The following is a 23341-nucleotide window of genomic DNA, read 5'->3' as shown; positions in this document are numbered from 1 at the left end:
CTATTTGCCCTTTCCCCTCCCACTCAATCCAAGTCACATTTTCTAAGCTTCTTAACCCTTTACTCAACTGGTGATTCGTTTCCTGTATTGTGCTGGAGCTGGGGGTACAGAAACTAAGAGACAGCTGACCTGCCCTCACGACCCCAGAGCGCAGGCAGGGGGAATAGTCAGGCCTTACGCAGGCGTCAGGGAATTGCAGCGGCTTAAGTCCACGCTGCCTGCGGCCACCGGAGAACGGCAAGACCCAGCTTCCCCAAACCAACGTTCTTCCTCCCTCCTCAACATTCTTCTCAACCCCCTTCACTTCCCAACGCCACTAACGTACACCCTACTTCTCGTGGTCTTCAGAAGAGAGTGGGATTTTCTTCCCTCAACACTGAGGAGAGAGAAAGAAAAAAAGACATTTCGGACATCTTCCTTACCCGGCCTTTTCCGCAGACCCTGGCGGCCCCTTCCATTTCCCCTTCTCCTTGTCTTTTTTGGCTCCGGGCGCAGTGGTCGAGTCGTCCTCAAACACGCTGAAGAGCTCATCCCCGAAAGCGTCCGCCATCTTTCGGAGCTGGGAGACCGAATCTCCCTCCTACCCAAGATGCTCCGCGACCGCACCGACAGTGACGCCAAGCGAAGCCTCAACAGGGGCCCGTGGGAGACAAAATTAGTCGAGTCACGCAGCCCCGGAGACTTTTTCCCTGCCTCCTTTTTCTCCTCCGACCTTTCCTTTCCTTTCCTAAACACCAGCGGATAGGCAGCTCCTTGGCTAAAGAGGGAGCGAGGCGAGGGTTCCCGGCACGCAGCAGACGCCTAGGTGGGCGGAGAGGAGGCGGGACCTTGGTGAGTCGGACCAATTGCGAAGCAGTGGTTGTAGCAGGGCCTAGAAGCCCGGATGGAGGACGCTAGGTGGCGGCGTGGGATTTGGGGAATGTGAAGAGCTTCTGGAGGCGGTGCGGGAGTGGTTCCGGGACCTGGACCGGGAGGAATCTTCTGCCGCAGCTGCAACATGGGCGGCAAGAACAAGAAACACAAGGCGCCGGGGGCCGCGGCGGTCCGGGCCGCTGTATCAGCTTCCAGAGCCAAATCCGCCGAGGCCGGAGCTGCCGGGGAGGCCCAAAACCAGAAGCCTGTGGTCAGGCCGCCCCCCTCCGCCGCTACTAGCACCAGGGATCCCCGAGTCAAGCAAGGTACGAGCGGTCGGGCCCCGGCCTCCTCCTGAACCGCTACTGCCAGTCCCGAGGGAGAAGCCTTCGCACCTGGGCGGACCCTCAGTCTTAAAATTTCTCTCTTTCACACCCGGAGCTGCTGGCTCCCCATCGGGTAGCCTTGTTTTAGATCAGTGTAAGCTGCTTGGGCCTCCAGAGTTCCGACTTTAGCGTCCCCCACCTAACCTCCACTTCATCTCCTGAGAACAAAAGAAATTTGCATTACCTCCCGCTTCAGTGGGGGTCCGTCCTGAGCCGTCATCTAAACCAGCGAGGCGAATGCAGAGAGTAGTGTGTGGAATTATTAACGTTCTAGAGTGTGTGGAATTATTAACGTTCTAGAGCCAGACCCATTTTCTACTTGCTTCTCAAACCATTTTCAGCCACGATGTAGCGTTTCCACGTGTTATGGAAAAAATCAGTACTTAAGAATTTAAGCACTTACACACCGAATATGGGTAACCTATTGTCAAAATTATCAGCGATCTTTACTGCAGCAGTGCATTTTTGCTTACTGTGTAGTTTGGTTTGATAACTCAATTTGGAGATTGCCGGTTCTGGCTGCAGATCAGCGGGCCACTTACAGCTGATTTGGACAGTTATACGCTGTTTTCTTCTGCTTAGCTTGTTTGCTTGTAGTTCTTACTGAAATGTAAGTCTAGCAAATATTTGTTGAAAACCTACTGTGTATTTGGCATGAAGTTAGGGATGGGATGAGCAAAATAGACAAATCATCTCTCCTGGAGCTTGCCAATCTAATGGCGCACACAGCCATGAAGTAGTCACACAAACGTTGCTCTATGATTGATAAGTGCCACAAAGAAAAGCTAAGGAAGAGAATTTAACAGCGTAATCTGATTTTTACTGGGGAAAGGGAGGAGTAATGGACAGTCTCTTTGAGAAAGTGACAGTATCGGGAGGATGAATAGGTGTTAACGCTGTACAGAATGGGGGAAATAGTATTTCTGGCTGAGGTAAGGAACACTATTGTGCAAAGATCTTGAGTCACGAAAGAGCATGGGCCTTTAAGCTACTCAGAATGTAAGCACTGCCTAAGGAGGAAAAGAGATGAGACTGAAGAAGTAGGCAGGTAACAAACCTTCACTTAGAAGGTGAATAATAATTCTTTGCCCTACAATATATTGTAACCCTTTAACTACAAAGTTATTTATTATGCCTGCAATTACAAATACATAGAATTTCTCCTTAAGTATTCTGTGGCAGTTTTACTCTGTGAATCAGCCTCTTTATAACTCTCTGTCTTTCCTTGATATTCCTCTGAATTATTTGAACTTTCTATTAGTCATTTGTTGTATTCTTTGGCTTCCCATTCTCCCAACCCCAAAATATGACCATTACCGTAGGTGTCAGTCTGTGACAGTATGATTCTCTCTCTACAGCCCTTTCAGGAGAGTTCATCTACTTCCATTACTTCTGTCTTTTCTTTTGTGGATGACTCCTCAGTCAACATGTCCAGTCCTGGTCTGTTCCAAGCTCAAGTCAGCCATTTCTACATTTACTTGGACTTTTGGCTCTATTTTGCAAGCATGTCAAATTTAATAACATGGCTAATACTGAACTATACTTCTCTCCCCCAAACTAGCTTCTCCTGTGACTTCTTTGTTTCTGTTTTTCCATATTCCTCTATCCAGTGTCAATAGTTATTTTTTATGTCTTCCTTTCTTCTTCACATCCAATCTGTTGTCAAGCTCCGTGCAGTCTTTTCTTATTTCTCTTCCATGTATGCCCTTTTCACTTTTGATTTATACTGGTCACACCTCAGTTTAGGCACTCATGAATTTCTCATGAATTTCTGGAGTACCAACACAGCCTTCTAATGGGTTTCCCTAGCAGTGCTCTTTTTTCCTCCTCCAGTCTGTCCTGCATAAAGCATCAGATTGATCTTTCAGAACCATGCTTTGATCATGTCACTTACCAGTTTTTTCTACAGCGTCTTCACTGACTTTGTGATAAAATACACACCATTCAGCTTGTATCTAAGACCCCCTTTCTAGCCTTTTTACTAGTTCCTATATTCAGCTCTAGCAAATCTGGTGTATTTTCACTGCTCCAAATGCAGCTGTTGGCTTTCTGCCTCCTCATGTTTATTCTTGCTGTTTTCTCTCATTGGAATGCTATCTATCCCTAATGCTATCTACCAGAATCCTGTAATACCCACCCCAGATATCAACTACTTTTTGAATTCTTCTGTCTCCCTAGCTCATGTATATCATTGTTGTTTGAATCATTCTTTTTGATGTTTAGATCTTGCCTATGTGAGCAATTATACATTTTATCTATCCTATAAAATTGTAGGAGGTAGGAACAGTTTTATGGTTACATATTAACATCCCTCAGTATCTAGTCAAATGCTCTGAATATAGTCATCCAAAAAAATTTCTTGGGTAAGTGACAAGGAAAATTTCAGAGGAGTCACTAAGACCAAGAAATCAAAAAAGAGAAAATGAGAGGTTATCTACCAAATTTGTAGAGAATTTTTTATAACCATAAATCAATATATATAGCAGTATAAAAATGTTGCAGCAAGATTGCCACATGATTTTGTTTGTTTTCTTTTTTTCTGTCTGGATATTTTTATATTACATATAATAGGCCTACTTGGAAGAAAAAAGTGGAAAAGTACACAGAAAAAATTATCTCTGAACTCTTTGTTGTTCCTAATGTAAATGTAATTGTTTTACTCCACTTTCATCTCTCTCTGGCTTTTCAAACAATTTGAAGGATTGTACTAGCATACTTTCTCAAAATTGGACTTTCATCTAGAGGTAGAAAATGACTGGTGCCACGAAATGGTTCTTGGCACAATCCTGGGTATTCTTCCACTTCTATTTTTTCATTTCTTTTGTTTATCAAATAATGTTTGAAGAGCTACTATGTGCCAGGCAAGATTTTAGGCACTGGGGATACCACAAGAACAAAACGGACTGAGATCACTGCTTTCAAGGGGCTTATATTATTGGGGGCTGGTGGAGGATGCTTACAACCATAAGGCTTGTGTTTGTGAAAATTCTTAAACCTAGTTGAGACTTAAAATCTTAAGAGGGAAATAAGACTAGGGGACTGATGTCATGAATAAATTCATAAAAACCGTTATAAATAGTTTTTAGGGTCACCAAAATAAAATAGAAAAAGTGCCATGAAAGTCAGAAAACAGTGACTTGGTAAAGAATAAATTGGGTGGTGGGGTCTGTTTTGGTTTAGAACAGAGATGGCTTTTCTGAGGAAACCTGCTGAGATGATTTGAAGCAACCAGTTATTAGATCTGGAGACAGAATGTTTGAGGCTTAGGCAACAAGGGCAAAGGCCCTAAGGTGGGAACAAGCTTGGCATGATACAGGAAGACAAGAAGAAAGTCCGTATGGGTGGAGTGAGGCGGGGCTGGGGGGGGACTGGTGTTTGTATTAAATGGGGAAGAGACCTTAGCTAAGATTAGTCAGGTAGTTTTGGCAGTATGGATGGACTTCCTCACAGACCCTGACTGCTTAGATTATATCAGCTAACTCTAATTTATTCTCCAGATATGCTGTACTTCCCCTTCATAGCCTATTTGGGTAATTAGTTGCTTAATTACTCCACCAGAATATGAGCTCCATGAGGACAAGATTGGGTCTTATTTATTCCTGACTGGGTCTCTTGGCTGGTTTGGTTCCCCTTGCAGATGTGTACTGTTGGGCAGAAGGGAGCCACAGTGCCTCAGTGCACCTATCACCAGCACCAGCACCTCGAAGTGAATGTTTCAGTGATAGTGGGTCGTTACAATCACTGTATGATGTAAAATGCAATACTGTATAAAAGGAAAATATTCCATAAGAAAAAAGAGTATTGGGCAACAAGAAATTGATTCTGGCTGATGCTTCTTTTTTCTTGCTAAGTCATCTTGAGGAAATCACTTAGTTTTTCTGTGCTTCAACTTTAATGTAATAAATATTTTTGAGAGCCAGTTACGTATGTTCCTTTGTTCCATGAACAGTCATAATAAATTCGAAACCCTTAGTGCTTTTGCCTTAGGGATACATTCTGCACACTAACATCCTTATTTCCAGTCAGATTTCCAATAACTCCCTTCATCTGAAACAAAACCAAAACTTGTGGAGAAGGGTCTCTAAGCAGCAAGAAAGGTAGCTGTCATACATCTTATGCACATTACTTGGCAGAAGAATGGGGACCATTTTTATTCCATGGCCTACTGACTTAGAATTGTATTTGAAAATAGGGTTACTCATTTATAAGTTTCAGTATCTATTTTCTTCTGGTGCCATCACTTTTTCCTAGATAACAGATTAGAATTTGGGGGTGGGGAGTTATTAGGTTGACATTCTGAAAGGTGGAAGCTGACAGGAGAGAAGACCAAAGAATCACTAAATAGAAAATTAGAGCAGTCTCAGGGAATTGGGGAGCCTCTGCAAGCCTCTGTGCAAAGTCATAGATACTCATAATAAGTAATGCATCATGAAAAGCTTTGAATTTTGCTTATTGTATGTATTATGGCAGGAAGTGTAAATACACTTTAGAAGGATTTCTATCAAATTGTTTTAAAATGCATTTCAGATTTTGGAGTTTTCATTCATGCTGATTAAAATTCTTACATGAACATGTTTTAGGAAGAATTTGAAAATGAAAGGGCCTTACTGGTTTACTTGATTTAATTGGTAATATCCCTGGCAAGATCTCATTATTGCTTCAGTTCCTCAGAGTATTGAATAAAATGAAAACATACCGTTTTTAGAGACCCTGATTGATACCCAGCGAATGCACAGCAGTGTGGGTATTCATTCCCCTCCTGATAGTCTGGGGACTTAGATCTTTTATTTGCCCTCCTGAAGTTTGCAGTATAAGCTGACCTCAAGGAAGTGATATGGTTGGACGTTTTATGTGGAATGGTTGGAGGAGAAAAATGAGAGCTGACTGCAATCTTTAATTCACTAATTTAAAAAACAAAACCAATCGGAAATTCCCTGGTGGTCCAGTGGTTAGGACTCAGAGGTTTCACTGCTGGGGCTCAGGTTCACCTCTTGGTTGGGGAACCAAGATATCGTAAGCTGCGTGGCGTGGCCAAAACAAAAAACAAAACCAAAAAACACTTACTAATGGAATTTACAATCTTACCTCTGTCAGTAACACAGGAACCTGAACTGTTTCTCAGTATTGTCTTGGTAATGAAACATTCATCCATCTGTACCTTTTCAGAAAGGGTTATAACTGGGGCCCCTCCATGGGTTTAGGGACCTCTAAAACTGATTAGTTTGCTAAATTTGTGAATGAATTTACTACAAGTGATAAGACCCCCCAGAAATGGTTAAAGACTACTGATATATACTCTCCTTTATAACCACTGACATGAGTTTATGAGCAAGGTTACCGAGATTAAGGTAAAGTCTGAGACTAAAAGATGAGGAAAACCATACTATACCAGAATTGTTATTATCTTTTAACGTATTCTAGGTAGCTTTGGGTACCTTCTTAACTATAGCACAGAAGTAATTCAGGGACCCACCAATGTTCCCAGTTCAGACTGCTCAAATGTAAATAGTTATTTTCAGAAACTTTGGTTTTCCTTTTTAAATGCCTCATTATATTAACTAGCATCTTAAAATGAACAACCCAATGTAAGTCAACAGAGACTAAAATCCTGAACTTTATTTATAATAAGCAACTCTTTAATGTTTAGGTTTCTCAAAGTGAAAAAAAATCCTATTTTAAGGTTTATAAAAGCAGAGTAACAAGGTTTTGTACGATTCTAGGATTATTTTTATATAGCATTGGTTCTCAAAGTGTGCTTAGGGGATCCTGGGGAATTTTTGAGACCTTTCTAGCAGAGGCTTAATGAGATCAAACTATATTCATAATAATTCTAAAATGTTATTTACCATTTTCATGCTCATTTTCTCTCTGGTGTACAGTGACTACATGATGTGTGATATTACAGAAGACTGAATGCAGAAGCCAGATGTTAAGAGATTTGCAAAAGTACAAAACAATTTTTTTGATTTGGAAAATATAGTTATTTTTCATAAAAGTACTATATTAACATGTAGTAGGTTTATTTTTAATGAATTAATAAATATTTTAAAAAATTTCCCTTTTGGGACTTCCCTGGTGGTTCAGTGGTAAAGAATCCACCTTGCAATGCAGGGGACGTGTGTTTAATCCCTGGTCAGGGAACTAAGATCCCACATGCCGCGGGGCAGCTAAGCCTGCGTGCCGCAACTACTGAGCTCGCATGCATCAACTGGAGCCCACACGCCTCATCTAGAGAAGAGAACATCCGCATGCCACAACTAGAGAGAAGCCCGTGCACCACAACGAAGAGCCCGCGTGCCTCAACAAAGATCCCACGTGCGGCAACTAAGACCCGATGCAGCCAAAAATAAATAAAAATAATAAGTCTTTAAAAATAAATAAATAAAATTTCCCTTTTAATTTATAGTATGATAAATATCAATATTACAACCTACATAATAAGTATTTGGGATCTTCAATAATTTTTAAGAGAGTAAGGAGATCATGAGACCAAAGTTTGAAAATAAAATGTGTTCCTTCCCGGTTATTCATTGTTAGAAAACTTAATATATAGCATTTCTATTGACTGGAACAGACTTGGCAACTGTAGTGGGTTGAGTAGTGTCCCCCAAAATTTCATGTCCACATGGAACCTCGGAATGTGATCTTATTTGGAAAAAAAGATCTTTGCAGGTGTAATTAGTTAAGAATCTTGAGATGAAATCATCGTGGATTTAGGGAGAGCCCTAAATCCAATGACTAGCGTCCAGAGAAAGGAGATAAGAGATTTGCATACAGAGAGACAGAGGGAATAAGGCCACATGAAGACCCATTTTAAGAAGGAGGCAAGGGCTTCCCTGGTGGCGCAGTGGTTGAGAGTCCGTCTGCCGATGCAGGGGACACGGGTTCGTGCCCCGGTCCGGGAAGATCCCACATGCCACGGAGCAGCTGGGCCCGTAAGCCATGGCCGCTGAGCCTATGCGTCCGGAGCCTGTGCTCCGCAACTGGAGAGGCTGCAACAGTGAGAAGCCCGCGTACCGCAAAAAAAAAAAAAAAAAAAAAAAAAAAAAAAAAACCTACCAAAAGAAGGAGGCAGACAAGCCAAGCAACGCCTGAGGTCACCAGAAGCCAGAAGAGGCAAGAAAAGAGTCTTATCTAGAGACTTCAAAGGGAGCATGGTCCTACTGACACCTTGATTTTTGGACTTCTAGACTTCAGAATTGAGAGAGAATGTTTCTGTATATTCAGCCACCAAGTTTGTACAGCAGCCTTGGAAACTAATATAGCAACCTTATACTCAGTAGGAGAGAATGAGAGGAACTCCCACCTCCTTTTTGCCTTAGGAGGAGTGCTTTCTCTTCAAAATTACCCATCTTCTCTGCCAGGAATCAGATATCCTCTGAGAGGTCTTCAGCTAAGTCCCAGGCATTTGCACTCTATGAGAAACTAGTTTACCTAGAGAGTGCTAAGCGGTAGAATGTTTTTGCTAATTTAGCGGAAGTATTGCCGACTTCCAGATTGAGTTATTTGGTAAAGTGGAAAAGAAAGAGCTGAAATCAAATATTTAATGTTTAGCGATCTTTAGAGGAAAATTAAAATAGTGTAATGGATATTAATCATTAAATTACCTTGACTGTTCATTGTCTGTTATATACAGGTCCGAAAATTTATAGTTTTAATTCTGCAAATGATTCTGGTGGTCCTGCAAATCTGGATAAATCTATTTTGAAAGTGAGTATCAAGGTTTTGAGTCATTTCAAGAAATGTTACCTTAAAAAAGAAAGATATACTCTTAAATGTAAGCAAGTGATGGAGTGTTTTAAATTTTTGTAAATAGTACAGTAATTCCTCATCTATACTAAATAAAAGTAAATCATACGCATCTGTTGAGAGCCTGTAAGAAATTAAGGAAGAGCTGGATAAGGTCCAAACTTCTAAGTATATCATACACATCCTTTCAGGTCTGACTTAGTATACTTTTCCAGCCTCCTCTCCATTACTCTTCTCCACTTAAAATTTTAGTTCATATCTCATTGTGCCCCCAAATCCCATATGATTTTAACGATTCCAGGCTTTTGTCCATGGGCTCTCTGCCTAGAATGCTCTATTTCCCTTTCTCCATTTGTCACCTCTGTGAAGTCCATCATAACTCACCAGGTTATTTTCCTGGTGGCTCCATCAGCACTTCTTACATCTTTCTAAATAATGACGTGCTGGGTTACAGTTTATCTTTTTATATATGTTTCCTGTGCTAGACTGAATTCCTGAAGTATGTTTTTGTGCATTGCTCGTAGTGAGCATTCAGTAAAGATGTGATCAAAAGAAGGTATTTTTGAAGGTAGTTGGCTGTATAATCTTAGGTTAAACATATGGAAACAGCAGAAGGTAAAATGGCCAATAGGAAAAAATAGAAAACAAACTCTGGAAGCCAAAATAATTTGTGTAGCCTAATTATTACAATTTATATAAGTCTTTACTTTTACTTGATTTGCCCTCTTTTTAGTGTAGCATCCATTCTTTCAGGCAATGTGCTTGGGCTGGTTTACATTAAGGCAAATTTCTGGGTTCCATCCCCAAGGATTCTGATTCAGTATGTTTAGGATAGGGCTTAGGAATCTGTCTTTGTGGTGGCAATCTAAGGGTGGTCCAAGGACAGTCTTGAGACATACGGCTTCAGGAGGCTTTATAAAAGGATTTTTGCCTTGCCACATGTTGTTGCTTTTTCCGTATTCCATTTTTTCTTAAATATATGGTAGGAATGTGCTCCAGTGAATGGTATTCTAATATATGATAATCACTGTATCTGATTTCAGCTGAAATTCTGGGCTTGGTTGGAAGGGATATAGAAAACTGAGTGATTTGCTTCTAATTATTTAATTTTTAAATGTTATTTAATAATTTATCTTCTAATTGATATGGCCTTTTTGGTCTCAACAGGTGGTAATTAATAACAAACTAGAGCAAAAAATTATTGGAGTGATAAATGAGCATAAAAAGCAAAATAATGACAAGGGAGTGATTTCTGGAAGACTTACTGCCAAAAAATTACAGGTATTTTGCAAACTTTTTTTTAAGTTACTTATTTTTAGTGGAGCATTTTTAAGACAGCTCCACATGTGAGATAAAATGACTTTTCACCTTCCATTGAAATTTCATATAGATTAGTTCCATCTGTAAGAATAAGGAAGGAACTGTGCCAAAAACAAGTACATGCATTCAAATAGTGATATGAAAACTAAATTACATTCCCAAAATTATGTTGGACTTGTGGTGGGCACTTTGCTTACATTTTCTCTGACACACCAATCCTGGAAGGTATTTTGCCCCATTTTTCAAATGAAGGAAATGAGGCTTGGAAAGATTACATATATTATAGCCTGAGGTTTTTAATTACTAAGTAGCAAAGTAAGCAGAGTCTGGATTTGAACCCAGTCCTGCCCAGCTGTAAAGATCATGCTTTAGAAAGTACAATAAAAAGCTTTATGTCTGAACATGTTCATTGAAGCACTGCTGATAATAATAATAATAAAAAAAAGAAAACATCTTAAGTGGTCACCAATAGGAAAATAGATTATGATATGTCTACCCAGTGGAATATTCTGTAACTATTAAAATTGATGAACAGTTTCTAATAATTTGGGAAGATGCTTATGTTATAATGTTAAGTAAAGTTTGTTTTTACAAAATCATAGAAAAATGACTGAAAGGAAGCATACTGCATTGCAAACAGTATCTTTAGATAGTGAGAATATGAGCAGTTTCTCCTGGTCCTTTTTTATTTATCTATAGTTCTCAGATTCTCAATACAGTGAGAGGGACTTCCCTGGCAGTCCAGTGGTTAAGACTTCGCCTTCCAATGCAGGGGGTGCAGGTTCAATCCCTGGTCGGGGAGCTAAGATCCCACATGCCTCGGGGCCAAAAAACCAAAACATTAAACAGAAGCAATATTGTAACTGAATTTCAATAAAGACATTAAAAATGGTCTGCACATCAAAAAAAAATCTCAATACAGTGAGCACATTTAACTCTTCTAACTGGAAAAAAAAGAAAAAAAGATATTTTTGAAGTTATAATTTGTGTCAGAGTTTCTGGTTTAAAATGAATGGGAGAATAGACTTAGTAATGAAAAAAAGAGAAAATTGACAGAATGACTTTTGTACATTTTCCTTTCATAGGATTTATACATGGCTTTACAAGCATTTTCATTTAAGACTAAGGACATTGAAGATGCCATGACTAACACACTCTTACACGGAGGTGATCTTCATTCTGCCTTGGATTGGCTCTGTTTAAACCTTTCAGATGGTAAGCAGTATTGTCATAAATGTCTTTCAGTTTATAAAACGTTTTGAAATAATTTCAGTGTTTATGATATTTGTATCAAGCTTTTGACTTGTACTGAAAATTTTTTTCACTGTTATAATTATTTTTAGGATGCTCTTACACTTTTCTAGTCTTTTTAGTATATTCTTCTTAAAGGTTGTTGTCTGTGCAAGAAGAAATTATTTTTTTGTGTGTTGCTTTCAGTTGTTGATAGCCATTTTACAATGCACATAACACAGCAGATTCTCAAAGTTTGCCTGTCTGTAACCTGTGAGGCTGTGTATCCTCGTTTTGGTTTAGAAATTAGGGCTGTCTGGCTTTGGATAAATAATATTTTATTAAGCAGAGCGTCAAGGTTGTAATCTTTGGCAAGAACCTGGAATGCATATTGCTTCTATGACTGATAAAGGATACTGTCACATGTTGTGACAGGCAACCAAAGAGAGGGGAGGGTTAAGATTTTCTTATGGAAATTTAGGAGTCTAGCATATTGAGGGTGAAATAAATGGTCAAATAGAGGTGGGCTGGTTATCATCTAGAGAGTGTTCCCACTGGTTTGATAATAAAACGAGGTTCATCATAGGATTTCTATTCCTAGGAGATGAGCAGTAGAATAAAATTAGGTGCTCTTTGTCTAGACAGTTTATGTGAGTGTTTAATAAATATTTGTGTGTTTTATGTATCATGTACATGTTTATTTTCATCCCAATTTCTCTTAAGATGCACTTCCTGAAGGATTTAGTCAGGAATTTGAAGAGCAACAACCTCTAAGTAGGCCAAAATTCCAGTCTCCTCAAATACAAGCCACTATTTCACCTCCACTGCAATCTAAAACCAAAAAACAGGAAGAAGATCCTAAGATAAAGGTAATTTAAGAATTAAACATTTAAAGTTGTATAAAATCAGAATGAAGCACATGTAATAGTTCATAAGGGTATAAATATTAGGTTACAATAATGTTTTTACTTACTGAAAATGTCTAATGGGTTTGCCAAACTCTTCTATCACTGTTGGTTTCAGTTATCTATTGCTACATAACAAACCACCCGAAAATGTAGTGACTTAAACCAAGAATTTCTTACGATTTTGCAGTCTGAACTGGGCTCAGCTAGGCAGTTCTTCTGCTCCATGAGGTATCTCCTCAGACTGGAACATCCAAAATGGTTTCTTTACTCACATGACTAGGTGCCTCGGCTGGGAGCTAGCAAGTCATCTCTCTCTCCACATGACTAGCTTAGGTTTCCTCTTCTATGGTGATATTAGGGTGGTCAGACTTCTTACTTGACATATGGCTTCCAAGAGCAAGTATCTCGAGATAGTAAGCCCCAGTGTACAGATTTTTATCAAGCCTCTGCTAGTATCACTCTTGCTAATGTCCCATTGGTTGAAGCAAGTCATGTGGCCAATTCAAAATCTGTATGGAAGGGGATTACAGAAAGGCATTAATACTGGAAGGTGTACTTCATTACACTTCATTACGCATTACACCTAACTACTCTGCATATTGTAAAACATCTATGAACATGGGTGAACCTAGAGAACATTATGCTAAGTTAAATAAGCCAATCACAGAAAGACAAATACTACATTATGTCACTTATATGAGGTACCTAATATAGTCATATTCATAGAAACAGAGAATAGAATGGTAGTTACCAGGGGCTAAAGGGAGGAGGGGCAAATGGGGAAATGTTGCTTAATGGTTATAAAATTTCAGTTATGCAAGATAGGTAAGTTCTATACAGCTGCTATGCAACACAGTGCCTATAGTTTACAGTACTGTACACACACACAAAAGAACACACAAAAATGTTTGGAGGTGATGGATATGTTTAGTACCTTGATCATGGTGACCTTGATCATGGTGATGATATCATAGGTGTATGCATGTCCAAACTCATCAAAATGATGAGTCTATATGTATATATATACAGTAAATAATTAACATTTTAATAATATGTACATTAAATATGTACAATTTTTAATGTATCAGTTATACCTCAGTAAAGCTTAAAAATAAACAGCAAAAATCTGTGGAAACATCATCCCCACAAAACCACTGTTTTTAAGGACAACACTAGTTTTTAACAGTTCTTTCATTTTTTTGCATCTTTATGTAAATGTATTCTTCAGATCATGTAAGTTTAGACTTATTAACATTGAGTTCCACTCATTTGTCCTTCACTGAACAGTACAGAATGTGATTTTTGAGGCTTATGTGTCTACTGTTTCTGAGTGTAAAGAAATTATAAAAGCAGTGACACTTGATGATAGTTTTGACACCTTTTTCTAATTTTGATTTTTCAGATATTTGTTTTTTCTTTCTAGCCAAAAAAGGAAGAAAAAAATTTGGAAGTAAATATGAAAGAATGGATTTTGCGATATGCTGAACAGCAAAACGAAGAAGAAAAGAGTGAGACTTCTAAAAGTTTAGAAGAGGAAAAATTTGATCCTGTGAGTAGAAATTTATATTGGGCTTCTAGCTGGATATACCTGGCAAAATATTTAACTTTTGTAAGACTTAGTTTCCTCATTTGTAAATGGAGGAAATAGTTACCTCTAGGGGTTTATGTGAGGATTAAATAAAATAACAGGGAAAAAATGCCACAAAATAACTGCTCAATATATGTTAATTACATTCCTCCCATGTTTAAAGAGATAATCACCAAGTATTTTTAAATGATTGTTCTGTGTAAGGAGTATGCTAAATTATTTGGTTAATTTTAAAAAGCACCTTCCTTTATAGAGGAAACCCATTGCCTGGAAAGAGAAAACCTACATATCATAAGATAAACTAAAAATACTAGGTTAAGTGAAAAAAGCAAGTTGTAGGAAGAAAATAGCACAATACATATATCTGATAAAAGACTTCTGTATAGAATTTATAAAGAAGTTTTAAAAGGATAACAGACACTTTACAGAAGTAGATATATGGATGGCCAATAAACATGTAAAAATAAGTCCAACATCGCTAGTCATGGGAAAAATGAAAATGGTAACTGCAGTGACATACCACTATGTATATATCAATCAAAATGGCTAAAATTAAAAAGATCAGTAATACCAAGTGTTGGGAGGATGTGAAGCCACTGAATACTCATACACTGATTGTAAGAGTATAAAATGAAATGGTACAACCACTTTGCAAAACGGCTTGGCACTTTCTTATGAAGTTAGACATACACTTACCATATGACCTAACAATTTCGTTCCTAGGTTTTTACTCAAGAAAAATGAAAATGTCAACAAAAAAAGACTTATACACAAATGTTCATAGCAACTTTACTAATAACAGCCAAACACTGCAAGCAACTCTCAAAGACATTATGTAAGAATGAAAGAAGCCAGGCAAAAATGAGTACATGCTGAACAATTTCATTATATTAAATTCTAGAAAAGTCATCTATGCAAAATCTGTCTCTAGTGAGAGGAAGTAGGTTAGTGGTTGCCTGAGTCCAGGGATGGAGGAAAGAGACTGACTGTTAGGCATGGTGAGGAAACTTTTGGGGATGATGGCAATGTTTTATGTCTTGATTATGATGATGGTTACGTGGATGTATACATGTGTCAAACACATTCACTTATACACTTAAAATGACATTTTATTAGAAGTGAATCATACTTTTATAAAGTTGATTTAGAAAGACAAAAAGGAAGTTGCAGAACAGCATGTGTAGTATAATGAACTCATTTGAGTAAAACAATACACACATACACATATATTTGCATTCTTATGTATGCAAAGGAGACATCGGGAGAGATACACAAGAAGCTATTACTAGTGATTAGGACTGGGGTTGGTAGGGTGGGAGGGAGACTTTTTTATACTCTTCTGTATCCTCATAAGTTTTTTTAACCATGTGCCTCTATTAAAGTAATATAAACAAATAATTTAGGACAGTTACACATGTTACTTTGAGGTTCAGAGAAAGAGGTCTCTTCTGATAGGAGCATTAGGTCAATACTTCAAAGAAAAAAGTGGGACTTGAAGGATGCATGAAGTGTGCATAGGCAACAAAGAATGGGAAAATGACCCAGTTGGGTGAAATAATGTGAATAAGGGTACAGCAGTGGAATTGTGCAAGGGGCCTTTGAGTATTAAACAATAAATAGGATAAAATGTGTAGGTGAGTACTGGCCAATAGGAGTAAACAGGTGAGTTAAACTGAGACTAGAAGATTTTGATGCCCAGAAAATGAATTTGACAGCTTTTCCTACTGATTGTGAAGAGTTGCTAGAAGTATGGGGGCAGGTGATCGACAAGAATTTGACATTTTAGGGCAAATTTTGTAGTGTTTAAGGTGATTTGCAAAGGGTAGGGAGGCCATTTTGGCAGCTCTTGCACTTGCTCAGGTGTAAAATAATAAGGTGCCAAATTGTAATTTGGAAGAGAAACATTTAAAGCAAGAATCAGTAGAAATTGATGATGTACTGAACATAAAGGTTAAGAAGCCAAAGTCAGCAAGAGATTCGTAGGTGGAGGGATGGTGGTATCAGTGCCATAGATAGGAAAGATTGAAAGAATGAGTGTGATTTAGGTGAAATTGAGGCTATAGCCAACCCTTCTATCTGTTACACTGTATTGATGTTTGCTTCTACACAAAATGGTCCCGGAATTCAGGTGGTTGTGCTTCCTTAGTTGTCCCTTTTCCCTTTGTCTCAGTGGTTGTCTTTCATAGCAGCACTGCACATGCCCTCTTCTCCACCCAGAGCTTTAATGCTTCTCATCTGCTATCAACCTAACCTAAAGAAAAAAGCAGTAATTTGAGTTTAGCTTTAACTCTGTCTAGTTTTTGCTCAGCAGAGTTAAGTCCTTAAGTTTTATAGCACCCATCTTCCCCAGAGGCCTTTTTTTTTTTTAAATGTCCCTGGCTATCTTCCATAAGATAAAGATTATGGGAAGGTAACTTTCAGAAATGAGTATTATCCTATTATTGCATATTGCATATGTAATCCTTTAAATACATGTATTTATAAAATGTATAAAAATTTAATTTTTCTTTTTACAGAAATGAGCTCATACTTACATTTTATTATGTAGTTTGCTTTATTTAATGTGTCAAGGAAGTTTCTCCATGTGGATCACCCTCATTCTTTTGCTACCTCACTTTCTTTCCCAATGGCTGACTAGTTTTCTCTGTGGAGATGTACCACACTTGATTTCCAGTTTTCCTTTTCAATCAGTACTGCAGTAAACATCTATGTACCTGCAAATCTGCACATTTGTATCATTTCTCTATGAAAAATTTCTAAAAGATTTGTTGGATCAAAGAATAAGATCAAAAGATCACAGGTTTTGATATAATACATTGACAATAAACTCATCTTGCTCTTCTTTTTATTTCTTTATCATCATCTTATTTGGAACAACAGAATGAAAGGTACTTGCACCTTGCAGCAAAACTTCTGGATGCAAAGGAGCAAGCAGCTACCTTTAAATTAGAAAAAAACAAGCAAGGCCAAAAGGAGGCTCAAGAAAAAATAAGGAAATTTCAAAGAGGTAACTAAACACTTTAAAATTCTCAGACGTATAAATATCTCTTGTCTATTGGCCTTCCTAGGATGGAGGTTGCCTCTTTTGAATATGTCTGCTCTTTCCTAACAGTTTATAATTGGGATTGGCAGACTTTTTGCAACAAGCCAAATAGTAAATATTTTAGGTTTTGCAATTTGTAAGGATTACTTAAGTCTGCTGTCTCAGCCTAAAAGCAGCCATAAATAATACATAAGCAAATGGTTATGTTCTCATAAAACTTGATGGATGCTGAAATTTCATATATAATTTTCACATGTCACCAAATATATCTTTTTATCTTTTTCAACCAGTTAAAACATGTAAAAATCATTCTTAGCCCACAGGCCATATGGAAATAGGCAGCAGGGCTGGATTTGGCCTGCAGGCCATAGTTTGTTAACCTCCGATGTATACCATAAAACACCATCTCCATTCAAGAACAAGAGGTGGATATAATTCCATGAGTGTCTATTTCTAGTGAAGATGTTTTTCCTGGCCTTCTACATCTGTGAAGTAATTGTTCTGAAAATGTTAGTATATGATGTGAAAATAAATTGCCTCTGACTTCTAGCACAAATTCCTAGAAGGAAGTGTTGAATAATTGACTACAGGGAAAAAGAAGGAATGTTGTTTTTTTAAACCAATTTTTGCAAAGTAAAAAGGCATGAAAAACAAATACAAATAAAACAAAAATAAGCATCATGGTTTTTTTGGTAGAAATGGAAACTTTAGAAGACCATCCAGTATTCAATCCAGCCATAAAGATTTCACATCAACAGAATGAAAGGAAGAAGCCTCCTGTAGCCACAGAAGGGGAAAGTGCTTTGAACTTTAATTTATTTGAAAAATCTACAGCTGCTACTGAAGAAGAGAAAGGTAAAATGAAGGGAAAGTGTTCCAGGGTATAATTTGTAAATAGAAAAATGTCAAGGACTATATAATTGAAAAATTGTTACTTTGTATTCCAGCAAACTACATAAGATGGCAGTAAAGTTATGCTTCCACATACTGTCTTGGAAAAGTAATAATTATGATAACTTGTATAGCATTTTGTAATTACAAACATCTTGTTTCGGCCTCATCTCTCTTCAGTCCCTCCTCCAAACTCCTGCCAGAATTATCTTTCCATAACACAGATCAAAATGTGAGTTTCCTGTTAAAAATTTTAATCACTTAGCAAGTTCAAACCCTGTATCATGGCACTGAAGAGCCTTTCCACCTTATTCTCCCAGCTATGTACTACAGCTACATCATTCTTTAAAACATATATTGTTTCATGGCTCCATGACTTTGCTCATCCTGTTTTCCCCTTCTTGGCCAACCTTTCCCTTGCTTAGAGGCTTGAATCAAACAGCACCTCTTCTTTAAACCTTCCCTGATTCCTGCTGTGCCACCAGAGTTGTGTAAGTGTGTTCTTTTTTGTGCTCATAGGTAAATTATTGATATAGCTAGTATATTTATCAGTCTGTAGTACAGTCAGTTGAGTCCCACACTAAATAGTCAGTTCTTTGAATTGTACATTCTTTCTACAAATATTTATTGAATTTTTATTGTTCATAGTATCAGGTGCTACATGTACAGTTATTAGCAAAATAACTTGATCTTTGCCCTCTTCAAGTGTATAGTCTAGCAGGGAATGTAAGCTTTAAACAGACACAGATGCACAATTACACACTGTGATGTGTGCTGTTGAAGAAAGAAAACTGGCTTCCAATAATAGAGCTAATAAGGGGGCCTAATTTGCATTGGGGAAACCTTGCTGAGGTCTTGCTCTGAGATCTGACAGATGATTAGGTATTAGCTTGGTAATGAGTTGGTGGGAAGAACTTCTAAGGAAGGAGACAGTACATTGGAAGTCTAGGGTGGAAAAGAGCTTAGAGCATCACTATTCAACAGAACACACTATCATGGGAATGTTCTGTATCTGCACTATCCAATGTGGTAGCTACTAGCCAAATATGAGTACAGTTGGCCCTTGAACAACTCAGGGGTTAGGGCCGCTGACCCCGGTGCAGTCAAAAATCTGCGTATAACTTTTGACTTAAACATAATACTATGTTTAAGTCAAACATAAATACTAATAGCCTACTAATGACTGGACGCCTTAGTGATAACAGTTGATTAACATAGTTTGTATGTTATATGTATTATATACTATATTCTTACAATAAAGTAAGCTAGAGAAAGAAAAACATTATTAAGGAAATCATAACGAAGAGAAAATACTTTTACAGTACTGTACTGTATAGATTCTGTGAGTTTATGTTATCTATGTACAAGATGAATCGCCTGTCAGTACCTATATCAACATTGTCTTATATGATTCAAAACACTGTAGATGTTATACGTATTACTAACACTAGACATCAAAAATGAAAAGATAATGTGCAAAAGAAATTCTTAGTTGTTTATAGGTATAATGATTCATGCATTAATAATGAAGAAGCAGCAATATGATTGCTTTAATGGTACCCTAGTGTAATCAATACAACTGCTTTACTTCACTGTTAGTTTAGCCTTATACACTAATGAAAGAATCATTATAAAATTTTTATGGCATACAGTATTACAGTAGTATTCATAATATACTATTGGAAACACTGTTAATGTTTTTTTAAAAAACCACTTACCTATGATGATAGGCTGATATGCAGTTTCTCCATTTATGAGAGAGAGGCATTCTGTAAGGGAGGCATTCTGTAAGGTAAGGTAATTCTTTGAAAGCAAAGTTATAAAACAAAGAAAATAACACATTATTAATTTTATATTAATTATCACCTCATGCCTGTGTAAGGATAGGCTATCCACTTCAATATAAGTCTTACACATGATGTTCTTCATGTGTGTTTTTGTATACTTATTGAAAAAAAACCTGCATATAAGTGGACCTGTACAGTTCAAACCTGTGTTGTTCAAGGGTCAACTATATCGAGCACTTGAAATGTGACTAGTATAACTGAGAAACTGAAATTTTAATTTTAATTAATTTAAATTTAGCCACATGTGGCTGGTGGCTACTGTATTGGGCCAGGCAGGTTTAGAGCATTTAAGGAATTGACTCATGACCAGTGTGGCTACAGCACAGTGAGCATGATGGAAGACTGACAACAAATAGGCAGGGATGGGCCACAGAGGGCTTTTAGGCAGTAGTGAAGAATTTGGACTTTATCTTATACGCAACATGAAGCTATTGACAGTGGTGGTAGTGGCAGCTGTTAAGCAGAGAAATGACATCTGATTTATATCTTTTCAAAAGAGAGTCTACCAAACATTGTAATTCAGAGTATTCTAAACAATTCATTGCATGGATTGTATCATAGATATTTTACAAGAACACATAACTTAAGATACTTTTTTAAAAAGATCCAGATTTTCACTGATTCTGTCCATCAAGAGGATTTCCTTACATCACTTAAAGAAGAGTAAGCCTTTCTGTCTGTCTTATTTTAAACCTATTCTCTTTTAAAAGTCCGCTCCCAAAAGTGAGAGAACGTTAATCTTTCAAAAGAGACTGTATATTACTACATAACCATTTTTAAAGAACCAATCTTTATCATTTTAGAGAAAAAGAAAGAACCTCATGATGTAAGAAATTTTGACTATACTGCTCGAAGCTGGACTGGAAAATCTCCCAAACAATTTCTGATCGATTGGGTCAGGAAGAATCTTCCCAAGAGTCCAAATCCTTCCTTTGAAAAAGTTGCAGTAGGTAGATACTGGAAATGTAGGTATGTTTTTGGTTAACTGAATGAACTTATAGAAAAATCTAAGATGAAAATCTTTTTTTTCTGATGAGTTAAGTAGATATTTAGGAAGCTAATTCCACATCTCAGATTGATAGTGCTTATAAGTCATTATGTAGTATGATGTCTTCCATGGGAATATTTAATTTAAATAATTAAACTACAGGTTAATGGAATTCTGACCTTTTTTACTTCATCAATTTTATTTTAAAATGTATTTGGCTTCTTTGTAGGGTAAGGGTAATCAAGTCTGAAGATGATGTACTGGTAGTATGCCCTACAATCTTAACAGAGGATGGCATGCAAGCTCAGCACCTGGGAGCTACTTTAGCTCTTTATCGTTTAGTGAAAGGGCAGGTGAGACTTTTTAGACCTAAGTGTTTCAAAAATCATTTCTGGAGTAATGGGTATATTTTGTCAACATAAAACTGTATCTGCATGTGGAAGTTAGTTTTTAATTATGGCCCTTTGTGCCAATTTTCTCTTTACTGAATGCTTCTTCTGATTAATCCTTGTTTCTGCTTATTTATAATTTTGACTTCCTGTCACTTCTAAACATAGTTCAGTCTTTCTCTCCTTAGACCAGAGGCTCTGAACCATTTGGTCCAGCTTTGTAAGCTATACTAATTTACAGATTAAAAAATAGTTGTGCTAGAGTGGTTGAATTAAGGAGAGTTTTTAAACATTTGTTTTCCTTTAATGTTATATTGTCTCTCAACTTTAAAAAATTAGACACTGGTTCCAGTTTTCACTTTTAGGTTATATTGACTATAAGCTTCCAGTTTAAGGAAAGATGAAAATAAAGTATTACTGAAGAGAGCACTTTTAAGAGAACACAATGCTCTTTTTTTTGGTTGGGGGGTATTGTCAACATCTCCTTTTTATAATAAACGTATATATCTTTCTTCATGGGGAATTAGGACTACTGAAAATTTAGGCACTGATTAAGTGGAACTCCAACAATAGTTCTTTTCCATTTTGTGTCAGTAAAAGTTCTTAATGTCTTTATTTCCCTCATTTTGCAGAATAAGGTATCAGAAGCTAAGCTTAATTGATGGAAGTGACTGTCAGTGTTACAGAAATAATTGTGGGCTCTTTTATAACACAGAATTAAGATAACTTAGTTTCATCCAGTGGAGTCCATTTAAAATACTTTGACCTGTAATATTATACAACTGCTGGAATCTCAGAGGGAACTTTGTTTTAAAGATGCTTTATGGATCATCTGTATATTTAAATAGCACCACTGTAGGAATAAATAATAAACATGTATTTAATAGTTTATTGTGTTCCGGGAATAAGCATGTTACATGATTAACTTAGTTTACCTCGGAGTATGCCTGTAAGGGAGGTACTATTATTAGCCCCATTTTACAAACTTAGAAACTAAGACACCAAGAGGTTAAGTTACTTGCCCAAGGTCACACAGCTAGTAAGTCTAGAAGCCTGAATATGATATGCTATTTATAAATTTGCATCATATACATATATATCTTATATTAAAGTAGTAACACTAGTTTAAGAGACATTTTAAGAAGAAGGCAGCTATCCTTTTAAGTTCTAACCTATTGAATTTTGGTGTCCAGTAGTTAGTGAAAACGACATAACTACTGTGTTTTCCCTTTATAGTCAGTTCATCAGTTACTTCCGCCCACTTACCGAGATGTCTGGCTGGAGTGGAGTGATGCGGAAAAGAGAAAGGAACAGTTAAATAAAATGGAGACCAATAAGCCACGTGACCTTTTCATTGCCAAACTTCTGAATAAACTGAAGCAGCAGCAACAGCAACAACAGCACTCTGAGAATACGAGAGAAACCTCTGAAGATCCTGAGGAATCTTGGGAAAATTTAGTTTCTGATGAGGATTTTTCTGCACTGTCCTTGGAATCAGAAAAGGCAGAAGATTTGGAGCCGGTTAGAAACCTCTTTAGAAAGTTGCAAAGCACACCTAAGTACCAGAGACTGCTAAAGGAACGGCAACAGTTACCCGTGTTCAAACACAGGAACTCAATTGTCGAAACTCTTAGAAGGCACCGGGCTGTGGTGGTGGCAGGTGAAACAGGGAGCGGCAAGAGTACTCAAGTGCCACATTTCCTGTTGGAGGACCTGCTTCTGAACGAGTGGCAAACAAGTAGATGCAGCATTGTCTGCACCCAGCCCCGGCGGGTCTCAGCGGTGAGCTTAGCCACAAGAGTGTGTGATGAACTGGGCTGTGAAAATGGACCTGGAGGAAAGGTGAGACACTGTCCAACCTCACCTCAGAGAGCGCTGACCTCACTCAACCTGTGCCCTTGGGACCCAAATGGAGCCTGTGCCATATATGAGTTTTGACCGATGCTGTTTGTTCAGTAGCGTATCTCAGGTGTTTCTCATGTTTTCTTGGATAGATGTGATATTATGCCACTCTCCTGTATATGAAAAGGATTGTCAGTAATTATCATTAAATTCTCACATAAAAGGAAAAATATATGCACTTTAATAAATTGAGTATTCAAATATATTATATACTAAGTGATCATTCAAAGAATATAAACACATACAAG

At 37.5% G+C, this 23341-nt stretch overlaps 2 protein-coding genes across 2 annotated transcripts in view; one reads left to right on the top strand and one right to left on the bottom strand.

The window, feature by feature from the left end:
• Positions 1-727, bottom strand: part of MTREX (Mtr4 exosome RNA helicase) — a 127552-nt gene extending 126825 nt beyond the window's left edge. Inside the window, exon 1 of the mRNA XM_081231525.1 lies at positions 423-727. Within this exon, the coding sequence (XP_081087651.1) occupies positions 423-550 (128 nt within the window). The 5' untranslated portion in view covers positions 551-727. The remainder of the gene's footprint in view (positions 1-422) is intronic.
• A 147-nt stretch (positions 728-874) lies between these two features.
• The window catches only part of DHX29 (DExH-box helicase 29), a 45755-nt gene continuing 23288 nt past the window's right edge, over positions 875-23341 (top strand). Inside the window, exons 1-11 of the mRNA XM_081231524.1 lie at positions 875-1178; positions 8875-8948; positions 10155-10268; positions 11393-11522; positions 12261-12406; positions 13869-13994; positions 16914-17040; positions 17773-17931; positions 20618-20783; positions 21032-21155; positions 22428-23033. Coding sequence (XP_081087650.1) covers positions 998-1178; positions 8875-8948; positions 10155-10268; positions 11393-11522; positions 12261-12406; positions 13869-13994; positions 16914-17040; positions 17773-17931; positions 20618-20783; positions 21032-21155; positions 22428-23033 — 1953 coding nt within the window. The 5' untranslated portion in view covers positions 875-997. The remainder of the gene's footprint in view (positions 1179-8874; positions 8949-10154; positions 10269-11392; positions 11523-12260; positions 12407-13868; positions 13995-16913; positions 17041-17772; positions 17932-20617; positions 20784-21031; positions 21156-22427; positions 23034-23341) is intronic.

This window comes from Mesoplodon bidens, assembly GCF_964165515.1.
Source record: "Mesoplodon bidens genome assembly, chromosome: 4".
NCBI classification, from domain to species: domain Eukaryota; kingdom Metazoa; phylum Chordata; class Mammalia; order Artiodactyla; family Ziphiidae; genus Mesoplodon; species Mesoplodon bidens.
Note: the sequence above shows the minus strand (reverse complement) of the source record. Positions and strands in the feature narration are given on the sequence as shown.